This window comes from Nicotiana sylvestris, chromosome 10 (genome assembly GCF_000393655.2).
Source record: "Nicotiana sylvestris chromosome 10, ASM39365v2, whole genome shotgun sequence".
Lineage (NCBI taxonomy): Eukaryota > Viridiplantae > Streptophyta > Magnoliopsida > Solanales > Solanaceae > Nicotiana > Nicotiana sylvestris.
The window spans coordinates 172,437,556-172,447,416 of NC_091066.1; the positions used below are offsets into that span (position 1 = coordinate 172,437,556).

Genomic DNA, 9,861 nt, shown 5'->3' on the forward strand with positions numbered 1-9,861 from the left:
TGATGGACATAGAGACCCCATAGCCAACCTGAAAAGTTATTGCAATCAACTAAGAGGTGTGGGAAGAAATAAAGAATAGCTAATAGATTATTTTGGGGAAAGCCTTATGGGTGTAGCCTCCGAATAGTTTATAGATCAAGACACGTCTTGCTGGCATGTTTGGGTGACATGGCTTGGGCCTTTGTCAAACAATTCCAATACAACATTGATATTGCCCCAGACCGAATTCCCTTTCAAACCTGAAGAAGAAACCAAGTGAAAGTTTTAGGGAATATTCCATTAAATGGAGAGAGCAAGCAACTAGAGTTAAGCCACCTATGGATGACCACGAGCTAATCACTGTCTTCCTTCAGGTGCAAGAGCTAGATTACTTTCAAAACATGATGTCCGCAATTGGCAAATTCTTCTCGGGAGCAATCAAAATGGGGGAAATGGTTGAGAATGGCCTTAAGACAGGCAGAATTATAAGTCAAGCAGCTCTCAAAGCTGCAACTTAGGTTGTCCAAATTGAATTCGGTGACACGAATGAGATGGATGAAGAAATTACGATGACATCAGGGTCGAGAAGAGGTCCTATAAGAACGTCTCGAAAGTATGACCAGCCTCGTTTGTTTTTCGATAACTCCCCTGACCATTACTATCCACCTCAGAACCCACAATACTCTGTTGCTCCACCTCAGTATGTTGTACATCCACCAAAACACCCTAGAAGGCGAGCACGAGCACCGCAAAATCTCCACCAGCCTCCACAAAATTTTCAAGTGCCCTATAACCCACATCCAAGCCAGGGGTATAAGGGGGAACAAAGGTTGAAATATAATTTTACACCAATAAGAGAGTGTTATGCAAGCTTGTTTGAGAAATTAAAGCATTATGACATGATTGCACCTATTCTTCCAAATCATGTGGACTCATGTGTGAGAAGCTTTGACTCTTCTAAAAGGTGTGAATACCATTCCAATGCCCAGGGGCACAATGTTGAAAGCTGTCGGGATTTGAAAAGAGAAATAGAAAGGATGATCCAGGAAAAACTGATTGTGATCCAAGACAGTGACACCCAGGGTATCCCACAGAGTACTTTACCTGCACATGATGATGCACACTTTGTGGGGATGATGCGTGGTGACATGTTGTATGAGAATCCTCTCGAGAATTTGTCAACTAAAATTGGAGAAGGCCATGGTGATTCTGATGAGCAAATTTATGGCTAAATGTCAAACTTAGAAATTGAAAAGTCATTCTCTCCTTAATAGGAAGAAATCTTGGTAGCTTGCTTTGATGCTTTTTCTACTATCTGGGTTATTTCAGGATTGCCATCCAGATTTTATTTGTTTTATTGAGTCAAACCCTTTTATCCCTCCATTCTGTTTGTGTGAGTCTTGTCTGTCTGTTCTGTTGTTATTTTCATTATGCAGGTTATTTTATGGTTGTAACTCGGATTTTAGGTTGTTTGTCTTGTTGACAAACCCTTTCATCTTTTACTCAATAAAATACAGTTTGCCCTTTTGTGTCATTTTGTTCCTAGTTCTTTTCTCGCTAGTTCTAATGACATGACATGCATGCAAAAATTTTGGCCAGATCTTAGAAATTGATTTAATCTAGAATTGGATAACTGAGAAAAAAACACTTTTGAGGATGAATAAAGAGTTGAAATACTTTGGAATTAAGGTCGAGTAAAATTCACCTTCAAATCATTGTGAAAATCTGGCTTGGTAATGTTTAATCGATTGAAGTTTGTTAGAAAGTTTGACATTAAGGGATGGAAAGTGTCTTGTGACTAGGACATACCAAGAAAACATACATGTTCGTTAATGCTGTGATCGCGAAAAGATACTATGTTTGGCGTTCTCGAGGTTGGGAGGCCCTTTTTCTGCTACCCAAACACTTTATACCCTTTGTCACCCCTTTGAGGCTGTATTATTTTGTTTGACCACCCTCTTTTGGAATCAAGTTTAGAGTCAAAAGTAAAAAAAAATATGAAATAAAATAACAATAAAAGTCCATGCCCCAAGAGTACAAACTGGGGCAGCTTTTAGAAAGTTCTAAGTGAAAAACAAGAAGAAGAAGAAAAGAATTGTCAAAAGTCCATGCCCTAAAAAATAGAAGCTGGGCAACTTGTTTTGAAAACAAAAAGAAAAAGAAAAAAAAGAAGGAAAAAAAAGATACAAAAAAAGAAATAAGAAAAAGAAAAAAAAAGAGACAAAGGAAAAGAAGAAAGACGAAAAAATATAGCTAGGTCAGATGTTTGAACTATGTTATACCTGATTCCTTTAAAAAGGATACGTAGGCAGCCTCACGGTTTGGTCCAACCAAATAAGAATTTAAAAAAAAGAAAAAAAATTCTAAAAATTCCTAGTATCTGAAACTGGGGCAGAGATTTTATTTCACTTTTGAAAGAGTCGATTCCAAGAGTTGTAAGTCCACAACCCCTCATTTTGAGTCTACTTTGAGCCTTCATGTCGTCCTTTCTTTTCAACCATATCCAAAAATCTTCCAAATAAAGACCTCCTGATCAGCCTTCAAGAATGCCAAGAGAAGCATGCAATGAGCAACGATTGTCACGCGACATAGAACACTGTCAAGATACTCGCACAAGAAAGCAAAAGAAAAAGAAAAAAAATAAAAGAAAATGAGAGAGTCTTATTAGTGAAAACCTTCACGGGCATTGTATGGCGACAGTAAGCAGAGATAAATAAATGAGAGAGACTTGTTGGTGAAAATCCTTCGGGGCACCACTAGTCGAAAGCAAGCCGTGAAGCTGATGCAAAGATTTGGCACAAACAAGCTGTGACGACCCAAATGGTCATCACCTATTTTCATATCCATTCCGAGCTTCCGAGGCCTTGAAAACCTCATTTATAGTCGCCTCGATTTGCGTGTGCAGTCCGGGCGCGTAGCCGAAAGCTCAAATATGAAATTCTGTGAAACTTTGCTAAGTTTTGATATTAAAATGAATAAATTTGACTTCGGTCAACATTCTGGGTAAACGGACCCGGACTTGTGATTTGACGGTCCCGGAAGGTCCGTAGGAAAATATGGGACTTGGGCGTATGCCCGGAATCGAATTCCGAGGTCCCAGGCCCGAGAAATGAATTTTTGAGTAAAATTATTTTCTGAAAATATTTAAGGAAAATGGAAGTGAAATTTGATTAGAAAGTGATGGTATCGGGCCCGTATTTTGGTTTCGGCGTCCGGTACAGGTCTTATATATTGTTTAAGCACTTTCTGTAAAGTTTGGTTGAAAACGGACATCGTTTGACGTGTTTCGGACGTAAAATGGAAGATTTGAAGTTTTATGCAATTTGGAAGAAATCATGGATTTTAAGGCTTAATTCGTTGTATATGACTTTATTTTGGCGATTTGATAGCACGGTTATGTTCGTAGGATGTTTTTGAGTTAGTATGCATGTTTGGTTAGGAGCCCCGAGGGCTCGGGAGTTTTTCGGAGGTGTCTCGGAGTGATTTCGGACTTAGGAAAATTGCAGAAAATCTGCAACAGGTGCACATGCCATTCCTTCTTCTCGTTCGCGACCTCCTGCCCGCGATCGCTATGCCTTAGTTTGTCCTCCTTTGCGTTCGCGAAGCTTCAGAATTTTCCTCCTTCGCGTTCGCGTCCCTGCCCTCGTGAACGCGTAGTGTTATATGACCCTGAGGGCCTAGCCTCATTTTCTTCTTCGCGTTCGCATGTAGGCTATCGCGATCGCGAAGCTTTGCATGTTTCTTCACCGCGTTCGCGTAAGGCCTCACGCGTTCGCGCAGGCTAAATTTTGGACCCCCAACAGTTTTCCTCTTCGCGTTCGCACTCAACAGCTCGCGAACGCGATGGCCTGTCTAGAGCGACCCTTCGCGAACTCGACCCTCATGTCGCGAAAGTGAAGGGCAATTTTGCCCAGTCCTTTAAAAGTCCCAAAACAGAACACTTACGGGAAAAATCTCCCATTTTTCACAAACCCTCCCTTCTTCAAGCTCTTGGACGATATTTGGAGCCTTTGTTCACCAAAGTTTCTTGGGTAAGTATTGCTTAACTCGTTTTCTTCATTTTCCATCAATATCATTTGAATTCCTAGGCCTAAAACATGTGAAAATAGGTAGAAAATTAGAGAATTGGGTAGGGTTAGGGCTTTTTAATAGTTCTTGAATTAGACCTCGTTTTGGGGTGGAATTTGAACGCAAATTATATATTCGGGTTCGTGAGTGAATGGGTGATCGGAATTTGGTTCGAACCTTGTGTTTTGACCAAGCGGGCCCGGGGTCGAATTTTGGAATTTTGGAAGAATGTTTAGAAAATTATATTTAGGCATTAGAAATGGATTGTTTAGTATTTATTGATGATATTAAGTCAATTGTGTATAGATACGAGCGAATTGGATCCAAATTTGAAACTAAAAACGGTGCTTAAGGATTGAGTTGACCGTGGAATTTCGAGGTATGTGTTTGGTCTAACCTTAGCTTGAGGGAATAGGAGTTGAGTCTTATTTGCTACTTGCTATTTGTCGAGTACGACGTATAGGCATGGTGACGAGTATTTATACGTTGGTGTCTAGCATGACCGTGAGACTTTATATTGCAAATATTCTAATTTTGTTGTATCTTACATGCTTAATTATGATTTCTATATGTTGTAAAGAGCATGTGAAAGAAGTTGCGATATTTAAATTTCGAGGAGCATTTGCTCAAGTTATAATACGAATTGATACAGTATATGAAACAATTGAACCCTTTGGAGCAATGGCTCAAGTGGTCGCGTAAGTGATGTAATGAAAGTGAAAGAAAGAGAAAGGATTATTTAAAATGTACCGTTTGCGGGTAATTATTGCTTTATTGATTATCTCCCTTGCCGGGATTTAGCTGTTTAAGTGTGTTCCCTTGCCGAGATTTCTATTATTATTTGTTAATTCTCTTTCCCCTTGTTTGTGATTGTTGTTTGGGTGAGAAAGAGTGTTAAAGCACGAAGGGTGATGCCGTGTATTGTTTGATATGGTGAGGAAAGAGTGTTAAGCACAAAGGGTGATGTCGTGCCGTACGATGTGCCATTCCGTGCTGATATCTATTGATTATATTGTGAGGAAAGAGAGTAAAAGCACGAAGGGTGATACCGTGTACATGATTATGATACGATTGATTTGGTGAGGAAGAGAGTAAAAGCACGAAGGGTGATGCCCTGTACAGTTTTATTTTATATATTGCTTGGATGAGGAAGAGAGTAAAAGCACGAAGGGTGATGTCGTGCAAATTGTTGATTTCTTTTGATACTTGTTGATATTATGACTTTGTTGTCTCCTTCTTTTATTGAATATTTCTATTTGAAACTGTTACCTCCCCACAACATGTTTCCCCTCCCACATTGATTGGTTGCTTCCAGTACTTCCTTTGTTGTCTATATATATACTTGAACTGCACAGGTTTATTTGGTTGTCTGGTCCTAGCCTCGTCACTACTTCGCCGAGGTTAGGCTAGTTACTTACCAGCACATGGGGTCGGTTGTGCGGATACTGCACTCTGTGCTCTTTTGCACAGATACAGGTTTCGGACAGCAGCAGCAGTAGCACGAGTGTGAGCATTCATACTAGTGAGACACCGAGGTAGCCTTGCCGGCGTCCGCAGGCCCGGCATCTCCTTTATCTATTATTTTAGTCTGTTATCTCATTGTATTCGAGACAAACAGTTTATTATTTTCTTTTAGACGATTGTATTCAGTATTCTTAGAAGTTCATGAGTAATGTGACACCAGTTCTTGGGTAGAGGTTTATGTTGGATTCCGCATTTTCATTTAGTCACTTTAATTTAAGTCTTCCGCATATTTATTTAATTCAGTCATTTTTCATGCTATCACTATTAAATGTTAAAAGAAGTAATTTGATAATGATGTTAGCAGTTAAGGATTGGCTTGTCTAGCTCTCATTAGTAGACGCCATCACAACTCCCGAGGGTGGAAAATCTGGATCGTGACAAGTTGGTATCAGAGCTCTAGGTTACATAGGTCTCAGAACTCACGGACAAGCTTAGTAGAGTCTGAGGGATCGGTACGAAGACGTTTGTATTTATCCCCCAGAGGCTACAGAGTTGGGAAAATTTTCACATTTGTTCTTTCTTGTCGTGCGGTTTTGTTCCTCATTACTGATTGCCTTTCTACTCTGTTCTTTCACGAGATGGAGAGAACACGTGCTTCCTTATCTACCGCTCAGAAGCCCAAGCCCCCAGCAGCAGCTCCCACGAGGGGTAGAGGGCGTGGCCGAGGCCGTGCTAGAGGCCGAGGTAGGGGCAGAGCTCAGCCCCGAGCAGCAGCACCAGTGGCGGAGCCTCAGGTTGATTTTAAGGAGGAGGTTCCAGCCCCAACAATTTCGGTGGGCCCAGCTCAAGTCCCAGAGGGCTTCATTGCCACCCCAGTTATTCAGGACGCTCTGGTCCGATTGGTGGGCCTCATGGAGAGTGTCACCCGAGTGGGTTTGCTTCAAGTAGCACCAGCCACTTCTCAGGCTGGAGGAGGGGCCCAGACTCCTACTACGCGCACTCCGGAGCCAGTAGCTCCCCAGGTTCAGGTTTCAGTGGTTCATCCATCTATGGCGGTTCAGTTAGGTGTAGTGGCTCAGCCCAGCAATGGAGCGGCCATGTCCGCCGATGCCTTGTGGAGATTGGACAGGTTTACCAAGCTCTTCACTACCACTTTCAGTGGTGCATCTTCTAAGGATACCCAGGATTATCTAGACAGCTGTCATAAGGTTCTTAGGAACATGGGCATTGTTGAGACCAATGGAGTCGATTTTGCTGTATTTTGCCTATCTGGATACGCCAAGACTTGGTGGAGGGATTATTGGTTAGCTAGACCAGCCAGTTCTCCATACTTGACTTGGGAGCAGTTCACAATGTTATTTCTGGAGAAGTTCTCCCCCTGACTCAGAGAGAGGCCTTTCGGAGGCAGTTTGAGTGCCTTCAGCAGGGTTCCATGACGGTCACTCAGTATGAGACCAGGTTCATTAATCTACCATGCCAATGCTCTTGTCATACTCCCCACCGAGAGAGAGAGGGTAAGGAGATTTATTGAGGGTCTTATTCAGCCGATTCGTCTTCAGATGGCCAAGAAGGCCGGGAGTAAGATCACATTTCAGGAAGCGGTCAATGTGGCCCGCCGAGTTGAGATGGTTCTATCACAAGGAGGTGGCCATGGGTCAGATAAGAGGCCCCTTCATTCAGGCAGATTCAGTGGTACCTCATCTGGAGGTAGAGAGTCATATGGCAGAGGCCATCCTCCCAGGCCCTTCCAGTCAGCTCTCCAGGTTTTCCATGGTACTTCAGGTGGTCGTGGTTCTCACACGCACTATTCTGATCAGCAACCTTACAGTGCACCACCAGCTCCTATCGCTGCACCGTCGCTCCAGAGTTTCCGAGGTGGTCATTCAGGTTGACAGGGTCACTCTCAGTTTCCTCAGTAGCTGAGATCTTGTTATACTTGTTGTGAACCATGTCACATTGCCATATTTTGCCCTTGAGCACCGGGTAGTTCTCAGCATCAGAGTTCTCGTGCCATAGTACCGGCACCAGGTGTTCCACAGCCCACACAGCCAGCTAGATGTGGGGGTAGAGGTGCTAGAGGTGGAGGTAGAGGTCATAGAGGTGGAGCTCAGGCCACCAGAGATGGAGGCCAGCCAACAGCAGGCCATCATAGGGATATGGTTCAGGGTGGTGGGCCCCAACCCCAATGTTATGCTCTTCCAGCCAGGCTAGAGGCTGAGTCTTCAGATGTAGTCATTATAGGTACCATTCTGGTTTGTGATAGAGAGGCTTCAGTGCTATTTGATCTAGGGTCTACGTATTCGTATGCATCCTCTTATTTTGCACCGTACCTGGTTTTGCCTAGTGATTCACTGAGTATTCCTATTTATGTGTCTACACCGGTGAGTGATTCTATTGTAGTCGATCAAGTTCATCGTTCCTGTATTATGGTGATTGGGGGTCTTGAAACCCGTATTGATTTGTTGCTTTTAGATATGGTAGACGTCGATGTTATATTGGGAATGGATTGGTTATCCCCGTACCACGCTATCTTGGATTGCCATGCCAAAACTGTGACCTTAGCCTTGCCGAAATTGCCTCGTCTAAAGTGGAGAGGGATTCCTGGTCATTTTACCCGTAGTGTTATTTCGTACGTGAAGGCTCGGCGTATGGTCGAAAAGGGGTGTTTGGCTTATTTGGCTTATGTTCGTGATTCCAGTGCTGAGATTCCCTCTATTGGTTCTATGCCCGTGGTTTGCGAGTTTCCTGAGGTTTTCCCTTCAGACCTGCCGGGTATGCCACCCGACAGGGATATTGATTTGGCTCCGAGCACTCAGCACATTTCCATTTCGCCATATCGCATGGACCTGCCAGAGTTGAAAGAGTTGAAGGAGCAGTTGCAAGACTTGCTTGAGAAGGGTTTCATTAGACCCAACGTTTCGGCTTGGGGTGCGCCGGTGTTATTTGTAAAGAAAAAGGATGGTTCGATGAGAATGTGCATTGATTACCGGCAGTTGAACAAGGTTACAGTCAATAATAAGTATCCATTGCCAAGGATTGATGATTTGTTCGATCAGCTTCAGGGTGCCAAGGTATTTTCAAAGATAGACTTGGGATCTGGCTACCATCAGTTGAGGATTAGGGCATCCGACGTCCCTAAGACAGCTTTCCGCACTCGGTACGAGCTTTATGAGTTCTTGGTTATGTCATTCGGGTTGACAAATGCCCCAGCAACATTTATGGAGTTGATGAACCGAGTGTTCAGGCCTTATTTGGACTTGTTCGTGATAGTTTTTATTGATGATATTTTGATATATTCCCGCAGCCAGGAGGAGCACGAGCAGCACCTCAGAGTGGTTCTTCAGACTCTGAAGAATTGTCAACTATATGCAAAATTTTCAAAGTGTGAGTTTTGGTTGAGTTCAGTTGCATTTTTGGGTCATATTGTATCAGCAAAGGGTATTCAGGTCGATCCGAAAAAGATTGAGGCAATCAAAAACTGGCCTAGAACAGCATCAACTACAGAGATTTGGAGTTTCTTGGGATTGGCAGGCTATTATCGTTGGTTCGTGGAGGGGTTCTCATCTATCACAGCCCCGATGACCAAGTTGACCTAGAAGAGCGCCTAGTTCAGATGGTCGGACGAGTGTGAGGCGAGCTTTAAGAGGCTCAAGACAGCTCTAACCACGGCACCGGTATTGGTTTTGCCTACAGGTTCAGGGCCTTATACAGTCTATTGTGATGCTTCTCGTATTGGGCTTGGTGCAGTGTTGATGCAGGATGGCAAAGTCATTGGCTATGCTTTGAGACAATTAAAGATTCATGAAAAGAATTACCCGGTTCATGATATGGAGTTGGCATCCATTGTTCACGCATTAAAGATTTGGAGACATTATCTGTATGGCGTGGCATGTGAGGTGTTCACGAATCACAAGAGTCTTCAGTATATGTTCAAGCAAAAGGAGTTGAATTTGAGACAAAGGAGGTGGTTGGAGTTGTTGAAAGATTATGATATCACTATCTTATATCATCCGGGAAATGCCAATGTGGTGGCAGATGCATTGAGTAGGAAGTCAGCCAGTATGGGCAGTCTTGCTTATATTCCGGTCGGTGAGAGACCGTTTGCTTTGGATGTTCAGGCTTTGGCCAATCAGTTCGTGTGGTTGGATGTCTTTAAGCCCAGTCGCGTGTTAGCTTGCACGGTCGCTCATTCTTCATTATTAGAGCATATCTGTGATTGGCAGTTTGATGATCCCTATTTGTGTGTCCTTAGAGACACGGTGCAACGTGGAGGTGCCAAGTAGGTTACATAAGATGCTGATGGAGTTTTGAGATTGCAAGGGCGAGTTTGTGTGCCTAATGTTGATGGGC

At 43.2% G+C, this 9,861-nt stretch overlaps 1 protein-coding gene across 1 annotated transcript; it reads left to right on the top strand.

Annotated features, from left to right (window-relative positions):
• The first annotated feature begins 7,070 nt into the window (after positions 1–7,070).
• LOC138880265 (uncharacterized) lies at positions 7,071–9,316 on the top strand. The gene is made up of 4 exons (XM_070159944.1): positions 7,071–7,398; positions 7,489–8,485; positions 8,816–9,055; positions 9,259–9,316. Exons 1-4 carry the CDS (start codon positions 7,071–7,073, stop codon positions 9,314–9,316), a joined length of 1,623 nt encoding a protein of 540 aa, XP_070016045.1.
• Positions 9,317–9,861: the final 545 nt, after the last annotated feature.

Excerpts from the sequence above, each read along its gene's own strand:
- LOC138880265 (XM_070159944.1), top strand. The coding sequence starts at position 7,071 with ATGGCCAAGAAGGCCGGGAGTAAGATCACATTTCAGGAAGCGGTCAAT. Across the intron at positions 7,399-7,488 it reads TTTCCGAGGTGGTCATTCAG|CACCGGGTAGTTCTCAGCAT; the intron begins GTTGACAGGGTC and ends TTTGCCCTTGAG. Across the intron at positions 8,486-8,815 it reads AAGGATGGTTCGATGAGAAT|CCAGGAGGAGCACGAGCAGC; the intron begins GTGCATTGATTA and ends ATATTCCCGCAG.